Source organism: Aethalodelphis obliquidens, unplaced genomic scaffold (genome assembly GCF_003676395.1).
Source record: "Aethalodelphis obliquidens isolate GAN/ISIS:26980383/991018 unplaced genomic scaffold, ASM367639v1 scaffold36, whole genome shotgun sequence".
NCBI lineage: Eukaryota > Metazoa > Chordata > Mammalia > Artiodactyla > Delphinidae > Aethalodelphis > Aethalodelphis obliquidens.
Window position 1 is genome coordinate 10,230,591 of NW_020837980.1, and position 21,150 is coordinate 10,251,740.

At 36.1% G+C, this 21,150-nt stretch overlaps 1 protein-coding gene across 1 annotated transcript in view; it reads right to left on the reverse strand.

Annotated features, from left to right (window-relative positions):
• Window positions 1-21,150, reverse strand: part of ETNK1 (ethanolamine kinase 1) — a 68,781-nt gene that overhangs the window by 41,453 nt on the left and 6,178 nt on the right. Inside the window, exon 2 of the mRNA XM_027129435.1 lies at window positions 3,346-3,605. Coding sequence (XP_026985236.1) covers window positions 3,346-3,605 — 260 coding nt within the window. The remainder of the gene's footprint in view (window positions 1-3,345; window positions 3,606-21,150) is intronic.

Genomic DNA, 21,150 nt, shown 5'->3' on the forward strand with positions numbered 1-21,150 from the left:
TAGAAGAAAACATAGGAGAAAAGCTTCATGACACAGAACTTGGTAACAATTTCTTGGATATGACACCAATAGCACAGACAATAAAAGTAAAAACAGATAAACTGGACTACATACATCAAAATTTAGAACTGTGCATCAACGGACAAAATCAACAGAGTGAAAAGGCAACCCATGGAATTAAGTATTTGAAGTCATATATGTGATAAGGAGTTAATATCCAGAATACATAAAGTACTCTTACATCTAGACAACAAAAAAAAAGTCCCATTAGAAAATTGGAAGAGGACTTGAAATGACATTTCCCCCAAGAAGATACACAAATGGCCGAGAAGCATAAGAAAAGACGCTAAACGTGACTAATCATTAGGGAAATAGAAATCAAAACCACAATGAGATACCACCTCCTTGCAATTAGGATGGCTACTATCAAAAAAACAAAATAATAAGTGTTGGCAAGGACTTGGAGAAACTGGAACCCTTGTGCACTGTTGGTGGGAATGTAAATTGGTGCAGCCACTATGGGAAACAGTAAGGCAGTTCCTAAAAATATTAAAAATAGAATGACCATATGATCCAGCAATTCCACTTCTGATTATATACCCAAAGGAATTGAAAACAGGGTCTCAAAAAGATATCTGCACACCCATGTTCATAACAGTATTATTCACAACAGTGAAAAAGTATCAACAGAAGTGACCCAAATGTCCATCCATGGATTAATGAGTAAACAAAACATGGCCTACATATAAAATGGAATATTACTCAGCCTTAAAAAGGAAGGAAATTCTGACACGCTACAACGTGGATGAACCCTGAAGACATTATGCTAAGTGAAATAAGCCAGTCACAAAAAGACAAAAAGGTATGATTCCACTTACATAAGGTACCTAGAGCAGTCAAATTCATGCAGACAGAAAGTAAGATCGTTGCCAAGGCTGGGGGTAGGGGAGAATGGGAAGTTGTTGTTCAATGGATATAAAATTTTAGTTTTGCAAGACGAAAAGAACTGTGGAGACTGGCTGCACAGCAATGTGAATGTACTTAACACTATGGAACTGTATACTTAAAAAATGATTAAGATGGGAAATTTTGTTATGTGTATTTTATCACAATTAAAAATAAAAAATGTTAACTAAATTAATTAAATGGTCATAAGAAAGAATACAGTTCTTAAAAAGAACTGTATTAGAGCAATTCAATTGTTTTCTATTAGTAAATTTTATGTACAACAGAGAAAAAACTAGGTAATAAAAAACTAAGATTTCTGATTTTCACTATCATAGATTGGTCCTTCTACCTAGTCTCAGTAAGATAAGGTTTTACTGCACTAACATCAAGGCAAATGCTACTTTAAATTCTATACTCAATAAAGCCAAATGTTTGAAAATCTCAAGGCTGCAGAGAATCTCCTCAAACACCCACTAATACTCACTAATTGCTCCTCTCTTGGAAGCTTTTTAAAAATTATAATAACAGGCATTTTTTTGAAACTGGAAAAAAAAAATCCCTAATCCTACCATCCCAACAGAATTTATTTCTTTTTTACAAACTCCCTTTGAGTTTTCACATAAGCAAATTATTTCCTTATTGTAGCCACAGTTCAACTAGTAAGCTGATATTTTTCCTCTTAGTCCTGCATCAGACATCTTGTATGTTTCAGACAATATGAGTTGTTATGACACAATCAAGCATATGACTTTCTTTTATGACTTACTATATAATGTCCTATTAATTTCCGAAAGACAACATTACCAATTTTACTTGCAACTCACAGTGTATCAGTTCCACTACAATACCCTCAGCACTGGAAGTTGGTGTTTTTTAGTTATGCTTCTTGATAAGTGAGCAATAACTCATTTTAAATTGCATTTCTCCCATTATGTCTGTTGCTGAGTGGCTTTAATTATACTTCAGCCAGTATTTCCAGCAAGAGGCAAGTTTTAGAGAAATACTTGATAAGAAAATTCCTAAACACCTTAATTTGAATTAAAAAAATTTTGAAGGTCTCTGCAATACTTGATTGCTACACAAAAGTTCAAATTAAAAAGATCATGATAAACTTCCATAAGTTGAATTACTAGTTAAGCATTAGCTTGATGCTATTCGTCTTTACCTATCATCTCCCTCAGACTCCTCCATGCTCTGCCTCATCCTTTAAAATCCAATTCAAATGTTACCTCAGTTAAACACTGCCTAATTTCCCAACTATACCACAGTAAATTATTTGTACTTTTTTTGAAAACCTTTTCTGTTCCTCTGTGTATACTATTTACCTTATTTTTTCCCCAAGGTTATTGTCTGTCACAGACTGTAAATTACTAGTAGAGCAGCTGACTGAATCATTTTTCCTCCCCTAGACTACATTAAACATAAATACATTCCAATGCCTTTTATATTCAAAGTAGATACTCTTTATTATAATCATAATATAGGCAAGTAGCTATGTCTGAAGAAGCCAAAGCAAGAGAATACTGTGAACTTTGATCTATGGCTCAAGACCCTTTCAGGAAGTTTGTGAGGTTAAAACTATTTTCATAAAGTATTATTTACCTTTTTCACTCTCATTTTCTAACAAGTGTACAGTACAGTTTTGAGAAGCTACGTGAAGTGGTGTGATGATATCATCATGTTGACCGACAGCTAAAAGGACATGCACTTGATAATCTTTCATTCTAAAAACTTTGTGTTCTAATTTCTAACATAGTAAACGCTGATAAATATAATTCACATAAACAAAAGCTCTTTGGGTCCTCAATAACCTTTTAAGAGTTGTAAAAGGGTCTTGAGACCGAAATGTTTGAGCACTTTTGATTTAAACTATCAATGAACTTGCTGTTTTCAAATCAAGCCCAAAAGAAAATTTTAGCAATTTTAGAAAAATGATCAAGCATATGCAAGACATTATTCTTATAGAAAACATAATACTTTGAATTAAATAATTTTTAAGTTTAAAAAGTAACAAAGGCGTGTTAACAGAATTAAGACTCATAGTAAGCAAGAACTCTGAAGCTATGAGCAGCTGAGTAACGAAACTTAGTAATAAGAAATGTGTAATGCTTTGATTCAAGCACTACTTTAAAAAATTGAGAAGCCTTGACCTTCTGCGAAAGGCTAATCCAAAACCTCTCGCAGTCCTTTCTTTTGCAAAGAGTTAATTATGAGAATTCAGAAAAAAGGAATGTTTTTTCTTTAGCAAAAATAAAACAAAACCCAAACAAAAGAAAGTTTCTAAATTAACCAAATAGTTGCCTAAAGAAAGAAAAGGCAGTTTTAAAAAACATTTCCTTAGTGCACTTAATACTCTTATTTTTCAAAAGGACAAATTATTTAGGAAAAGAAATGTACCTGAAAATGGCAGGGTTGCAGACATGCTTTGGATCCAATGCTTCTCCCTGTATAAATTCATAGCACAGTCCATTATTGAAGGTACAGTAGAGTTGTGGTGCACAGCCGTGAGCCTGCAACACTCGGAAACTCTTCACTTCCTCATCTCGATCAACTAACAACTCAGTCTTATTGCCATAAATTCGCACCAGGACTACATCCTCCATTGTATTACCCACGTAACAGCCAATAAGTTTGTTTGTGATTCCATCTGTGAAAAGCTGCCCAAAAAAAAAAGAAAAAATGGGGGAAAAACAATTATTTACTTTTAATGAAGGAATAGGAGATAACTTGAAAATCATTAAATACTAATTGAAAGAAAATATCTACTTAATATAACTTTTGAATACAATTTTGCCTAACATGTCTATAATTTTAATTGTAGATTTAAACAAAACAGAATACCACTGTTTACTATGTTGTGTTGTACAACAAACACGTTCTCTCTCCTATATCTAAATAGATTGGAAAGTCTCTGAAGACAGGGAAAGTGGCTCTCTTGCTAGCATAGTATATGATATAAAAAAGTCTTTAATAATGTTCATAAGTTTAAATATACAAATATAATATACCATAATTTATATTATGGTAAATCTCCAATTTATAAAAAAACTCAACTTTAAATGTTATTTCCAAAGATTACTTAACATAATATGTATAAAAAATTGTTTTAAGTATTCGGGTTATAATAATTTAAACTTGAATGCTACAGCTAAAAAAAAAAAAAGAAGCACAACCTTAATTAGAGGAAGATAGAGATTTCTCAGGTATTTTCTAAAAGGGAGTTTGAGGACTCTTCAAGAGTCTTAAGTACTTAAAGTCCTTTTTAGATTTGAGTACAATGGTATATTAAAAAGTAAACAGATGATTAGCAATATTAGTTCTCTAAGTCTATTCAAAATTGTAGCTTTCATTTTCCTCTACACTACTTTGACACTAAAACTAATTTTCTATTTACCCAATTATAACTCAGAGCTTTTGGAGGCTCTCAGTGGAATAAAGGGATAAAAGGTAAAAGTGAAAGTAAGCATTAAGGACATTTTTCCAAAGACAACTGGGAAAGAACAGGAATAATGGACAAAGAATAAGTTTTAAATGTATACACATTAAACTAATGCCTGAGAAAGAAGGTAAACGTTTCTGTTTTGATAAGATTGTTGTAATGATAAATGACATCTGAAAAGGCTTTAGATCTTAAGCTGAAATTTGAAAGAAAATATTTATGTATCCTTATTCACCTTTGAATATCTATGTTTTTTGGGTATGCAGAGACATACAAACTTTGCTTTCCACGTAGATTTCAAAAAGATGGTATGTAGGGAGACACTGACAAGAAGCATATGTCCTTAAACTAAATTCCATCATTTTATTAAAATCTATGTTGAAAGCATGTTGTTTCCTATTAAAATGCCATAACAACTCACACATATTATTCTGTAACTCCTCCACATGTCATGTAGAGATGAAGTATTTCAATTATTGTAATGAAGTTTGAGAAGCTAACATTCTGAAATGCTTGTAATGAAAGACACTCTACACTCCTCAAAAGCCAGGAGTGAAATCTATGTTTTCTACATCCTCCTAACAAATAGTAAGGACTTAATACTTAAACACTAGCTTGTCTTCTTGATCTAGCTTATAACAAATTCATTCTTTCACTCTTGCCTATAATAATAAATTTCTTTAATTGTGCACGCTATATTGTACATTTATGTGTACATGCAGAAACGTACATACAAAGACATATGCACTTAAAAAGGCTAGAAATGGATAACATTACGGGATAAGATTATTGAATACTATATAGACATTTATAAGTATAACATAGAGTCACAACTCCAATGACACTAACCCTAACATACTCTGTTGCACAAAACAGCCACATATTTGCAATGAAATGATAGTCACAATAAACCCCTGGAGCAAAAAAATAAATATATGAATAACTTCATTTACAAAAGTAGTTTATGTATAAATAAGGATAAAAATGTCTGCAGAGATATCCAATAAAATATTAGGTAGTTTAAATCTTGTCTCCTGTTTTCTTATTTCTCTCTAAGTAGTTTAAACTTTTCTCGTTTGGCTTATATATGTTTTCTCACTTCTTTTTTTTTTCCCGTAATCAATCTAGTTTACACGTGAAAAAATTAAAATAGCGAGAAAAACGAAAGGGGCTAGGAACTGACATGGCAGGTACAGCAAGGCCTGGAGATTCTGCTGAACATAAGCAATTTCATAGAACATCAATATCAGATGAGGCCACTCTGTGACCATAATGCATCAAGACAAAAACAAAGTCACTCTGTAATCATGTCTGAACAAAGACAAAATTATGCATTTTTTCCAAACCACAAAAATGACCAAGCACTCCCCTATTCTGGCTAATGTGAGGGACTGCCGTTCCTTTTCCAGGAACAGCTTTGGTCCTGCTTCATTCCTCCAGTCCTCTAGGTAAGATAAATTACCCACACAGTCGTAGACTTGCCCCACTTCCTTCCTGACAACACCCAAATCCAGAGGAAAGCCTTGCTTCCTTGAACCCTCTCCCAAATCACCAAATTCAAATCTTATACGAAGTCCTTTCTAACACCCACATACTGAGAGCCCCACCATTCCCCATGGAATAAGTCTTCCTTAAGGAAGGAGTAATAAACCCAATTTGTTCGGCTTATCCTAATGATCTCTTGATGGAGATTTCTGACTTTAAAGATGTATGGACAGTGCTTTTTGCTCTTGGATGGTTCCCACCTCATATATAAACCAACAATTAATTCAAGGTGCTTCAGCCTTCTGAAACACACATTTAAAAACATACTAGGCATATGCTAGGTATGTGTACTATACTAGATATATACTAGAAATATAAAATTCCACCTCAATGGAGGGGGGACAAAACTACTACAAATCTCATGGAGCTCCTTTTCACATGGTTTATCCTGCACTGTTTGTCAAGTATTTAAGATAATACCAGTTCAGAGGATGAGCTACAGAGCAACACTGCTTGACTATAAATTCTAGCTGTGTCATCTGTAAGCTGAGTGACTTTAGGCAAGTCACTTACCTGTATGTGCTTCATTCATCTCATGTTTAATATCAGCACATTAGAATCTGCTTTATAGGTTTTTATGAGAATGACTTAATATACACAAAAGCACAACAGTTCCTGACACAAACTAAGCTCTTATCAAATATGTAGATAACTACATATTTAAATTTGAACACAAGACAGAAAAATAATTCATGATGAGATCATAAAAGTTAATAATTAAGACAACATCTATGTTATAGATTAACCCTAGATTGTATGCTGCTGCACTGGTACCACCTAGCAAACCTTGAAAGCAAGACCCAAAGATGCAAACTATTCCCAAAGAACTACAAAAACTATCGAGTGCCTAACAAGGTAAAATTCACAATGTCTAATATCCAATTAAAGATTATTCGGCATGGGGAAATCCCTGGCGGTCCAGCAGTTAGGACTCTGCGCTCTCATTGCCAAGGGCGCAGTTTCAGTCCCTGCTCGGGGAACTAAGATCTCACAAGCTGGGTGAGGCGGCCAAAAAGAAAAAGATTATCAGGCATGCAAAAAGGGCAGAAAAATACAACCCACAATGGGGGGTGAGAGGGGGGTCAATTAATTGAAACCAACCAGAACTGACACAGATGTTAGAATTAGCAGGTGTTAAAACTGTATTCCAAGAAAAAAGTGTGTTGTATTCTTACAACAAAAAATTAAGCAGAGTCACTGAAGACATAAAAAAGACCCAAATTAAACTTCTCAAGATGTCTGAAGGGAAAACACACTTAGATGGGATTTAACACTAGGTTAGGTAGTAGAAAAAACAATTTAGCAAATTTGAAGACATAGGAATAGAAACTATGCAAAACAAAATACAGAGGGAAACATGAATTACCAAAGAGAGAGAGAGAAGAGCATCCATTAGCTGAGAGACTACATATAAAATTTGAGTCCTCAAAGAAAGGGAAAAAGAGAACAGAAACATTTTTAAAGAAATGACAGTCAAAAGTTTTCCAAATTTGATGAAAACCTGTAAACTCAAGATCCAAGAAGCTCAACAAGCCCAAGCCAAAGAAACATGAAGAAAACTACACCAAGGCACCTCATAATAAAATTGCTTAAAACCAGAGATAAATCATTTAATGGTACCAATTCATTTTAATCTTCCATTCACTCAGGCACATTTCAGTCACCTTGACCCCTCCCTCTCCATCCCCCACATAAAATGTTTTCTTCCTAGGTAATTCTTAAATCCACTCCTGTTTCTCCATCCCCTTGTCAATCTCCTATCTGCAGTATTTTAATAACCTCATTGGTCTCTCTTACGCCAGTTTAACCACCTTCCCACCTTCCAAAAAAATTCACTCACTAACTGCCACCAAAATAATCCATCTAAAATACAAACATGAACATGATGACTGGCAATCTTCAACTGACTCCACACTGTTTAGAGGATAAAGTTTAAGTTCCTTAGGGTGTACAAGTTCCACAATACCTCCCAAGTTATCTAGTGATCTACCTGACAAATTCACCCTTCTTTTCCTTTGCCTCACTAACTTCTAACTTCCTTCAAAATTCCAACACAGGAGTTATAACCTCCAGGAGACAATTCCTAAACTCAGATAAGACATAAATACTTCTCAGTGCTTGCTAGTGACCTATATATAGCATTACTAAAATGCACTGTAGGAACTTCCCTGGCGGTCCTGTGGTTAAGACTCCACAGTCCTAATGCAGGGGGCACAGGTTCAATCCCTGGTCGAGAAACTAAGATCCCACATGTTGCACAGCACAGCCAAAAACAAAAACAATGTACTGTAATTTCTTAATTATATTTGCCACTCCATATTTACTGTGAGTTCCTCTGAGATTTGGAACACACAGAAAGAAGAAAAAATAAAGGTGAAAAACAGGAATATAAAAGATGTGTCAAAGAGGAAAAAAAAGTATGATGGTACAGTGAAAAACTCAACCATATAAGTAGTTACATTAAATGTAAAAGAACTAAATAATCCAATTAAAAAACTAAGTATGGGGCTTCCCTGGTGGCACAGTGGTTGAGAGCCCACCTGCCGATGCAGGGGACACGGGTTCGTGCCCCGATCCGGGAAGATCCCACATGCCGCAGAGCGGCTGGGCCCGTGGGCCATGGCCGCTGAGCCTGCGCATCTGGAGCCTTTGCTCCACAAGGGGAGAGGCCACAGCAGTGAGAGGCCCACGTACCGCAAGAAAAAAAGAAAAGTTACAGAAGAAGGAGCAAAGCAAAAATCTATGACACCAAATAAATGAAGATGAAATAAGCAAGCTACCTGAAAAAAATTCAGAGTAATGGTAGTAAAGATGATCCAAAATCTCGGAAATAAAATGGAGAAAATAAAACATTTAACAAGGATCTAGGAGAACTGAAGAGCAAAGAAACAGTGATGAACAACATAATAACTGAAATTAAAAATACTCTAGAAGGAATCAATAGCAGAATTACTTGAGGCAGAGGAACAGATAAGTGAGCTGGATGATAAAATGATGGAGATAACTGCCAGGGAGCAGAATAAAGAAAAAAGAACAGAAAGAATTGAGGACAGTCTCAGAGACATCTGGGACAATATTAAACGGACCAACATTCAAATTATAGGGGTCCCATAAGAAGAAGATAAAAAGAAAGGGTCTGAGAAAATATTTGAAGAGATTATAGTCAAAAACATCCCTAACATGGGAAAGGAAATAGTCAATCAAGTCCAGGAAGCACAGAGAGTCCCATATAGGATAAATCCAAAGAGAAACATGCCGAGACACATATTAATCAAACTATCAAAAATTAAATACAAAGAAAAAATATTAAAAGCAGCAAGGGAAAAGTAACAAATAACATACAAGCGAATCCTCGTAATTTCTCTAAGCGGGAAACACAAAAGAACAAAAAGACCCACAAAAACAAACCCAAATCAACTAAGAAAATGGTAATAGGAACATATATATTGATAATCACCTTGAATGTAAATGGATTAAATGCTCCAACCAAAAGACATAGACTGGCTGAACGGATACAAAAACAAGACTCGTATATATGCCGTCTACAATAAACCCCCTTCAGACCTAGGGACACATACAGACTGAAAGTGAGAGGATGGAAAAAGATATTCCATGCAAATAGAAACCACAAGAAAGGTGGAGTAGCAATACTCATATCAGATAAAATAGACCTTAAAATAAAGACAGTTACAAGAGATAAAGAAGGACACTACATAATGATCAAGGGATCAATCCAAGAAGAAAACATAACAATTATAAATATTTATGCACCCAACATAGAAGCACCTCAATGTATAAGGCAAATGCTAACAGTCATAAAAGGAAAAATCGACAGTAACACAATAATAGTGGGGGACTCTAATACCTCACTACACACCAATAGAAAGATCATCCAGACAGAAAATAAATAAGGAAACACAAGCTTTAAATGACACAACAGACTAGATAGACTTAATTGATATTTTTAGGACATTCCACCCGAAGGCAGAAGTACACTTTCTTCTCAAGTGCACACAGTACATTCTCCAGAATAGATCACACCTTGGGTCACAAATCAAGCCTTGGAAAATGTAAGAAAACTGAAATCGTATCAAGCATCTTTTCTGAACACAATGCTATGAGATTAGAAATCAATTACAGGAAATAAACAGTAAAAGCCACAAACACATGGAGGCTAAACAGTGTGCTGCTAAATAACCAAGATCACTGAAGAAATCAAAGAGGAAATCAAAAAGTACCTATAAACAAATAACAATGAAAACAAAACGATCTAATACCTATGGGACATAGCAAAAGCAGTTCCAAGAGGGAAGTTCACAACAATTCAAGCTCACTACAAAAAACAAGAAAAATCTCAAATAAACAATCTAACCTTACACCTAAAGCAAGTAGAAAAAGAAGAACAAACAAAACCCAAAGTTAGTAGAAGGAAAGAAACCACAAAGATCAGAGCAGAAATAAATGAAATGGAAACAAAGAAAACAATAGCAAAGATCAATAAAACTAAAAGCTGGTTCCCTGAGAAGATAAACAAAATTGATAAACCTTTGGCCAGACTCATCAAGAAAAAAGGAGACAGGACTCAAATCAATAAAATTAGAAATGAAAAAGGAGAGATTACAACTGACACCACAGAAATACAAAGGATCATAAGAGACTACTACAAGCAACTATATGCCAATAAAAGGGACAACCCAAAAGAAATGATCGAATTCTTGGAAAAGTACAAACTTCCAAGACTGAACCAGGAGGAATTAGAAAATATAAACAGACCAATCACAGTTAATTAAATTGAAACTGTAATTTAAAATCTTCCAGCAAACATAAGTCCAGGACCAGATGGTTTCACAGGAGAATTTTATCAAACATTTAGAGAAGAGTTAACCCCATCCTTCTCAAACTCTTGCAAAAAAAAAAAAATTGCGGAGGAAAAAAAAAAAAAATTGTGGAGGGAGGAACACTCCCAAACTCCTTCTATGAGGCCATAATCACCCTGATATCAAAACCAGACAAAGATATCACACACACAAAAAAGATTACAGGCCAAAATCACTGATGAACATAGACGTAAAAATCCTCAACAAAATACTAGCAAACAGAATCCAACAACACATTTAAAGGATCATACACCATGATCAAGTGGGATTTATCCCAGGGATGTAAGGATTCCTCCATATATGCAAAACAATCAATGTGATACACCATATTAACAAATTAAAGAATAAAAACCATATGATCATCTCAATAGATGCAGAAAAAGCTTTTGACAAAATTCAACACCCATTTATGATAAAAACTCTCCAGAAAGTAGGTATAGAGGGAAGCTACCTCAAAATAATAAAAGTCATATATGACAAACCCACAGCAAACATCATTCTCAATGGTGAAACACTGAAAGCATTTCCTCTAAGATTAGGAACAAGACAAGGATGCCCACTCTTGCCACTAATATTCAACATAGTATTGGAAGTCGTAGCCACAGCAATCAGAGAAGAAAAAGAAACAAAAGGAATACAAATGGGAAAAGAAGAATTAAAACTGTCACTGTTTGCAGATGACATGATAGTATACATAGAAAATCCTAAAGATGCCACCTGAAAACTACTAGTACTAATCAATGAATTTTAAGGTTGCAGGATACAAAATTAATGCACAGAAATCTCTTGTATTCCTATACACTAACAATGAAAGATCAGAAAGAGAAATTAAGGAAACAATCCCATTTACCATCACAACAAAAAAGAATCAAATACCTAAGAATAAATCTACCTAAGGAAGCAAAAGACCTGTACTCAGAAAACTATAAAACATTGATGAAAGAAATCAAAAATAACATAAACAGATGGAGAGATATACCATGCTCCTGGATTGGAAGAATCAATATTGTGAAAATGACTATACTACCCAAAGCAATCTACAATTCAATGCAATCCCTATCAAACTACCAATGGCATTTTTCACAGAACTAGAACAAGAAATTTTACAATTTGTATGGAAACACAAAAGACCCCGAATAGCCAAAGCAACCTTAAGAAAGAAAAACATAGCTGGAGGAATCAGGCTCCCTGACTTCAGACTATACTACAAAGCTACAGTAATCAAGACAGTATGGTATTCGCACAAACACAGAAATATAGATCAATGGAACAGGACAGAAAGCCCAGAGATAAACCCACACACATATGGTCACCTCATCTTTGACAAAGGAGGCAAGAATATACAATGGAGAAAAGACAGACTCTTCAATAAGTGGTGCTGGAAAAAATGGACACCTACACATAAAAGAATGAAATTAAAACACCCCCTAACACCATACACAACAATAAACTCAAAGTGGATTAAGGACCTAAATGTAAGGCCAGACACTATAAAACTCTTAGAGGAAAACACAGGCAGAACAATCTATGACATAAATCACAGCAAGATCCTTTTGATCCACCTCCTAGAGTAAGGGAAATAAAAACAAAAATAAACAAATGGGACCTAATGAAACTTAAAAGCTTTTGCACAGCAAAGGAAAGCATAAACAAGTGAAAAGACAACCCTCAGAATGGGAGAAAATATTTGCAAATGAAGCAACTGACAAAGGATTAATCTCCAAAATATACAAGAAGCTCATGTAGCTCAATATCAAAAAACAAACCCAATCCAAAAATGGGTGGAAGACCTAAATAGACGTTTCTCCAAAGAAGACACAGATGGCCAACAAATACATGAAAAGATGCTCAATATCACTAATCATTAGAGAAATGTAAATCAAAACTACAATGAGGTATCACCTCACACTGGTTAGAATGGCCATCATCAAAAAATCTACAAACAGGGCTTCCCGGGTGGTGCAGTGGTTGAGAGTCCGCTTGCCGATGCGGGGGACGCGGGTTCGTGCCCCGGTCCAGGATGATCCCGCGTGCCGCAGAGCCGCTGGGCCCGTAAGCTATGGCCACTGAGCCTGCGCGTCCGGAGCCTGTGCTCCGCGGTGGGAGAGACCGCAGCAGTGAGAGGCCCGCGAACCGCAAAAAAAAAAAAAAAAAAAAAAAAACAACAAACAAAAAATGCTGGAGAAGGTGTGGAGAAAAGGGAACCCTCCTGCACTGTTGGTGGGAATGTAAACTGATACAGCCACTATGGAGAACAGTATGGAGGTTCCTTAAGAAACTAAAAATAGAACTACCATATGACCCAGCAATCCCACTACTGGGCATACACCCTGAGAAAACCATAATTCAAAAATAGACATGTACCACAATATTCATTGCAGCAGTATTTATAATAGCCAGGACATGAAAACAACCTAGATGTCCATCAGCAGATGAATGGATAAAGAAGATGTGGCACATATATACAATAGAATATCAACCATAAAAAGGAACGAAATTGAGTTATTTGTAGTGGAGTGGATGGACCTAGAATCTGTCATACAGAGTGAAGTAAGTCAGAAAGAGAAAAACGAATTATCGTATGCTAACGCATATATATGGAATTTTAAAAAGTAGTACTGATGAACATAGTGGCAGGGCAGGAATAAAGAGGCAGACGTAGAGAACGGACTTGAGGGCATGGGTAGGGGAAGGGGAAGCTGGGATGAAGTGAGACAGTAGCACTGACATATACACTACCAAATGTAAGGCTAGTGGGAAGCTGCTGCATGGCACAGAGAGATCAGCTTGGTGCTTTGTGACGATAGAGGGATGGGATAGGGAGGGTGGGAGGAAGGCTCAAGAGGAAGGGGCTATGGGGATATATGCATACATATAGCTGATTCACTTTGTTGTACAGAAACTAACACAACACTGTAAAGCATTTATACTCCAATAAAGATGTGGGGGAAAAAAAGACATGACAACAACAGAAGTAGGAATAGGAAAGCAAAAAACAAAACTGTCATTATTTGCAGAAACAGAGAAAATGCACAAAGTATCTAAATTAAAAGAAATAATTAGAACGTGTGAAAAATTCAATGTATTAACATATCAATTGAATTTCTCTATACCAACAGCAAACCTTTTTTTAAAATGATATTCTTTAAATAATATCAGAAAGCATCAAATTTCTGGGGGGAAAATGACGTGAAAAATGCAAGATCTCTACATTGAAAACTTCAAAAGTTTGAGAGAAACTAAATAAATAAATGGGATATACCATATTTATAGATTCTAAGACTCAATATTGTTAATGAATTCACTTCTCCTCAAATATCTATAGATTCCACAAAAATATCAATCAAAATGTCATCTAGTTTCTTTTGAGGAAATTGAAAAGCTGAGTCTACAATTTACATGGCAATTTAAAAAGCCAAGAACAGTCAAGGCAATTTTAAAGAAGAAAAAAAAAAAAGTTAGTGTCTCATACCAAGGATTATAGTAACTATACCATACCAAGACCTAGAAGCAAAACCTGAGAGTAGTCAAGACACTGTGATACTGGTACAATAATAGACAAAACAGACTAAAGGAACAGAATTCATAAAGAGACCCACATACAGTGCCACCTGGTTTATGACAAAGGTAACACTATAATGGTGGAAAAATGGTGGTTTCAGGAAACACTATAATGGGGAGAAAATGGTCTTTTCAATAAGTGATACTGGATCACTGGATACTGAGAGCCATTCGGAAGAAAAATGAGTCATGACCTCCTCCACCTTCACCATAAACAATTTCAGATCAAAATGTAAAATAGCAAAACAATAAAGTTTCTATAAAACATAGAGGAATATCTTCAGGACTTTGGCATAGGAAGAGATCAAGACACAAAACATGCTACCCATAAAGAAAATATTGAAAAACTGGTGTTAAGACTATCAAAAGACACTATTAAGAGTGAAAATACAAGCCACCAACTGGCAGAAAACATTTATAATACATTTCTTTAAAAAAAGGACTCGGGGGCTTACCTGGTGGCTCAGTGGTTGAGAGTCTGCCTGCCAATGCAGGGGACACGGGTTCGTGCCCCAGTCTGGGAAGATCCCAACATGCCGCGGAGCAGCTGGGTCCGTGAGCCATGGCCGCTGAGCCTGCGCGTCCGCACCCTGTGCTCCACAGCGGGAGAGGCCACAACTGTGAGAGGCACGCGTACCGCAAAAAAAAAAAAAAAAAAAAAAAAAAAAAAGGGACTCGGGAATTCCCTGGCGGCCCAGTGGTTAGGACTCCGCGCTTCCACGGCTGGGGAGCCTGGGTTCAATCCTTACTAAGATACTGCAAAGCCGTGCAGCGTGGCCAAAAAAAATTAAAAAGAACTCAAATATAGAATATGTAAAGAACATCTACAAATCATTAGGAAAAAAATAATCCAGGAGAAAAATTAGCCAAAAAAACTTGAACAGGCATCTCAAAATAGAAGACATTCAAATATCCGACCCACAGAAAAAAGATGCACTAGTTATTAAGAGAATGCAAATCAAACCCATAATAAGATACCCTTAATGCCTACCCGAATGATAACAATGAAGACAGATAATAACAATTGTTGGTAAAAATGCAGCACCCCTGAAACACTCATACAGTATTGCCATTAGGGGTATAAATTGACACAACCACTTTGGAAAACTTAAAGTATCTACTAAAGCTAAAAATACATACCAGATGACCCAGCAAGTCTACTTCTAAGTATCCGCCTAACAGAAACAGATATTCACACTCATCAAAAAACATACAGCTATGTTCACAGCAGCATAATTTGTAATAGCCAAAAACCGAAAACAACCCAAGTGTCCACCAACAGAAGATAAATAAACTGAGGTATATTCTTACAATGAGAATAAGAAAGAACTAACTATATATACAGAAATAAATCTCATAACTTTAGCATATGCCACCCCCCCAAAAAAAAGTATATACCATACGATTCCATTAAAAAAAATTCATAGAGAGGGAAAGCTACGATATAAAATCAGGATAGGAGTAACACTTGCTTGGGGAGAGTTGATGGATAGTGACTCCAAAAGAGTGTAAGAGAGGATTCTGGGGTACCATTTCCCAAATCTGTTTCCTGACTTGGATACTTATTACATGGGTGTGGTTGCTTTGTAGGAAAATTCATCAGGTTCTACACTTAAGATTTGTGCACTTTTTATTATGTATATCACACATCAACAACAAATTTAACTAGAAAAGAGTTAATGTAATATTCAGATCAGAAAAAATGTACTGCCAGTTAATCTTTTGATTACCTTCAACTCACAGTAACCCTAGAGAAAATTTCCTAAAACGATAAGGTTTTTAAAACTGAAAATAAATGCATAGGTACTTTAGTACTTTGGTTTAAATTTAATTAATTTTAATTTACTATCTTAAAGAGGAGATACAGATATACATACAGATACATATCCTCTCATATATATATAAAATAAAATAAAATTTCTTTCATGTATTACATTTTCAACAGAGATGATATCACCACCAAAGGAGCAAAAGTTGGTTACTGAGGGAAGAAAAAAAATCTAGAGATGTTACAATGGTTTGTGGCTCTCTAAAGCTCGACTCTACCTGCAAAATCCTATTCTTTAGTATTTAATTTCTCCTGTTAGGTAAAAATTAACATAATTTAACCTTCTCTTCAGAGAGTAATTACTAAAACGTTGAGAAAGAGTGGAACATAGAACACAGAGATATTCAATAAATGTTTGCTTTTATATATATAGACTGAATGATCGATTTGTAGAATGAAAAAACTATGACCTAGGTTAAGTTCTCATATTTTTCCAAAGTCATACAATGGCAAAACAGGATAAAAACCTGATGTCATGACTCTTAATCTGTTTCAGGGATACACCCTCAAGTTTATGGGTTCGCTAGCATGACCCTAGACTCACTGTAACATTGTTAAGTATTATCTGAAAAACGAATAAGGAAGGGGCAGTGGATGATCAATCCCTGATGCCTAGGTGTTTGCCAGATTCCCCACAGTATGAAACAGCAGGCATGCTGTCATCTATTACAAGAGGTAAAAGTAAGTGAAACCTAAAAATGATAGCTCCAACCCCAGAACAGCTGTCCCTGAATCCACAATAAAGTGCAAAATAATGAGAAATTGGCTAAATGTGTGATTCCTTGGCTGCTGTTAGCCATACTACCTACGACAGAAAGATAAAGACCGTTTTAGGGTAGATCTTGATGTTGCACCAACCCGGGTTCCAGATGGTCCGATACAACATCAGGCTGCTAAGCACAGAACTGTCACAAAAGAGTTCGTGCTCCACAGCAGATAACTCTTCTTTGACCTCTGTAACTCATCCTCTGTTTACCAAAATGATTCAGGTGGGAAGGGCACAAAATAAGGAAACTACTGAAACCTGAGGATATAGTGTAAAGTTGTCTCATCATCAGAATGGTCAAGTTAGGAGCAATCTATGGTTTGAAGTCCATGGCATGTTTAGGCTAATGCAGGACCCACAGCTTACTACTGAACAGTCCTGAATGGCTGCAACTAACCCAAACATACAGCAACCTAATCCCAGCAAGACTGCTAGACTGGAAGAATGGATAGAAGTGGCTACTAAGTCAGTTTCCTGAGAAGGGGAATTGTGCGGTCCTTCCTCTGCATGCAAAGTGGATCGATCACTCCAGATGAAGTGGCTGATATACTGCATATGCAGGCCATACAAGACTGGCCTTACAGCGACCAGGATATTCAACCACTTAATATGCCCCACCCCTAGGTCATGGTGAATACCATGATAAAGGTTTCTCCTTCTACATGGGTCCCCCATGTAACTCTCCTGTTACCAACATAAACTGTTCAGGATGCTGGATCTGATTTGCTGTCTCAAGCTTCCCTTTACAGGTCTTAGGGATGATAGTAAGAAAACTAAATTACAAGTAAGCAGAAAAGATAAGGGAGATGGCAAATGACTTGTCCCAATAGAGTGAAAGTTTTTCATGGTTATCAAAAAACTGGATGAATAAAGCAGACATTGATGGGGTTGAAGCAAAACTTTTTAATGAAGCATTATCAGATTGGATGGACTGATGGGACCTGCTAGTGGTCTCCCAGCATTGAGTGCCCCGAACAAATCCACCATATTTACTCTAGCTTGGGAGATTTTAAAAAGCCAGGGTACAAAGATGATATTAAGAGTCTGCCACCAATTTGGAAATAAGCAAATTGACTGTGAGGCCAAGATCTTGGCCCAACCCTCAGCAGCTGGGAACCCAAGGCCAAATTCACATAAGTGGGTAAAATGGCCTAGAGGTAGAGAAGAAACCTTTTGACAGGGAAGCCCAATGCACTGAATCCAAAACCTATGTGAGAGACTCTTAAAGGAGCAAGTTACCCTGCGAGGACATGAAGATGCCACTGTTGATGGTGAATATTTGTATGCAAAGTGGAGTGCTGGAACAGGTATTATGAGAGGTGGTTCTGTCTCCTTTGCCAGAATGTAATACTGAGATAAATATGTTCTATAGTAACACTTTCCCTATTTTAGTACTGTAACAGAAGACATAAATTCACCGTTCAGCCAGGACTAATTGACCATATCAATTAGGAACTTAAAGAATTGCCCAAACCTGCACAGGTTGCTCTTTGAAGCAATACAGAATACCCGGTGGACAAAAAGAAATTACAGTTTTAATGACACCTTAGAAGTTAAAGTGATTATCAGTGAACTTGAAGGTCATCTTGAGAAGCCCAAAACATAATCCAATACCTTCTTTCAGTACGTGACACTGCCCTGCAACTACAAACGCTGAGATGATAAAAATATTAAACTCTACCTTAGCTACTAATGAAATTTCTTTAGTCCTTAAAGATGATTAAGATACCAAGCAGAGTTTCGATATTTATTTATGGTCTAAAATGACCGATTAACTACTGAATTCAAATGAATGAGCTTGCACAGGCCAATACAACGGGAAAGACAAGCTTCAATTATTCTTTAAGACAATGGCTACTGGACCAGCCCATAAGCCTAGAAAGATGGAATTAATGCATGTCAGTTAACCGTTTTGTGGAAGTAACTATTGGATTCCACCATCTTCGAAAATAACAAAATTAAAAGTAATGTAAAAACAAAACAAAATACCATTTTCATGTATCTAACCGGCAAAAATTTTTTTAATTTAATATCAGAGGTTGGACAAGGTATAGAGAAAAGGATACTTTCCAACACTGTTTTGAGGAGTATAAATTATATGAAACTGAGAAATAGCATAACAGTTTTGTGTCGACTTGGATTAACTACAATACCCAGTTATTCAAACACTAATTTAGATGCAGCTCTGAAGGTATTTTGCAGACGTATTAACCAGATAACTTCAAGTAAAAGAGATTAGTCCCCATGAATGAGCCTCATTCAATCAGGTGAAGAGTTGTAAAAGCAAAACTTCAGTTTTCCTGAACATATGCTGCCTTAAGACTACAACATCAACTCCTGCCTGAGAGCTTCCAGCTTACCAGAGAATGCCCTACAAATTTCAGATTTACCAGCCTCCACACTTGTGTGAGCCAATTCCTTGAAGATTATGATTTTTTTTCTTTTACTTTTAACCTTTTAATTCCACTAATAAGAATTTACTCTATGGATATACTTAGAAAAGTTATCCAAAATATATGTATAAAAGCAGATCACTGCAATACTTTTTTTAATACCTAAAAAATAAAAACAACTCAATTTTTTTTTAAAAACATGGGGCAGGTTATATATACTGACATGGAGATGTCTAAGATATATTATTTTTAAAATCAAGATACAGAATAACTTACTTATGTATACAAAAAAGAATATAGTTATATTTACTATATTTATAAACATAGGTAGATAATGTACGCTGGTAAATCTATAATTTGATAATTTTTTATAAGTTCAAAAGAGATTGTTCACAAAATTATCTTTGGGGAGAATGACTCAGTGTTGGGGGGGCTAGATTTTTTACTTTTCATTTTATAGCCTTGTTTTTTAAGGGCATGTATCATTTGTATTTTTTAAACAAAATCAACAGGGTTAGAATATGAGCCTTTCTAATTTTCCTCTTTATACTCTTTACAATTTTTTTTAAAACCTCACTTTAAAAGTAATTAAGTCACATGATGTTTAACATGACCAAATATTATGTCTGTAGCTATCAAAAATTGTGGTCAATACCATACCAACATGGGAAAATATTTATGAAAGGCTACATGAAAAAACGGAATACAAATTGTACATACAGATGGCCAAACACATGAAAAGAAGCTCAACATCACTAATTATTAGAGAAATGCAAATCAAAACTACAATGAGATATCACCTCACACCCATCAGAATGGCCATCATCAAAAAAATCTACAAACAAACGCTGGAGAAGGTCTGGAGAAAAGGAAACAATCTTGCACTGTTGGTGGGAATGTAAATTGATACAGTCACTATGGAAAACAATATGGAAGTTTCTTAAAAAACTAAAAATAGAACTACCATATGAGCCAGAATACTGGGCATATACCCAGAGAAATCCATAATTCAAAAAGACACATGAGGCTTCCCTGGTGGTGCAGCTGTTAAGAATCCGCCTGCCGATGCAGGGGACATGGGTTTGATCCCTGGTCCGGGAAGATCCCACAAGCAGCAGAGCAACTAAGCCTGTGCACCACAACTACTGAGCCTGCGCTCTATAATCCGTGAGTCACAACTACTGAGCCTGTGTGCCACACTACTGAAGCCCTGTGCGCCTAGAGCCCATGCTCCGCAACAAGAGAAGCCACCACAATGAGAAGCCTGTGCACTGCTATGAAGAGTAGTAGCCCCGCTCACAGCAAGTACAGAAAGCTCGCACGCAGCAACGAAGACCCAATGCAGCCAAAAATAAATAAATAAATTTATTTTAAAAAAGACACGCAGGGCTTCCCTGGTGACGCAGTGGTTGAGAGTCTGCCTGCCGATGCAGGGGACAAGGGTTCGTGCCCCAGTCCGGGAAGATCCCACATGCCGCGGAGCGGCTGGGCCCATGAGCCATGGCCACTGAGCCTTCGCGTCCGGAGCCTATGCTCCGCAACGGGAGAGGCCACAACAGTGAGAGGCCCACGTACCGCAAAAAAAAATAAAAATAAAAAAAGACATGCACTCCAATGTTCATAGCAGCACTATTTACAATAGCCAGGTCATGAAAACAACCTAAATGTCCATCAACAGAGGAATGGATAATGAAAATGCGGTACATATATACAATGGAATATTATTCAGCCATAAAAAGGAACGAAATTGGGTCATTTGTAGAGATGTGGATGGACCTAGAGAGTGTTATACA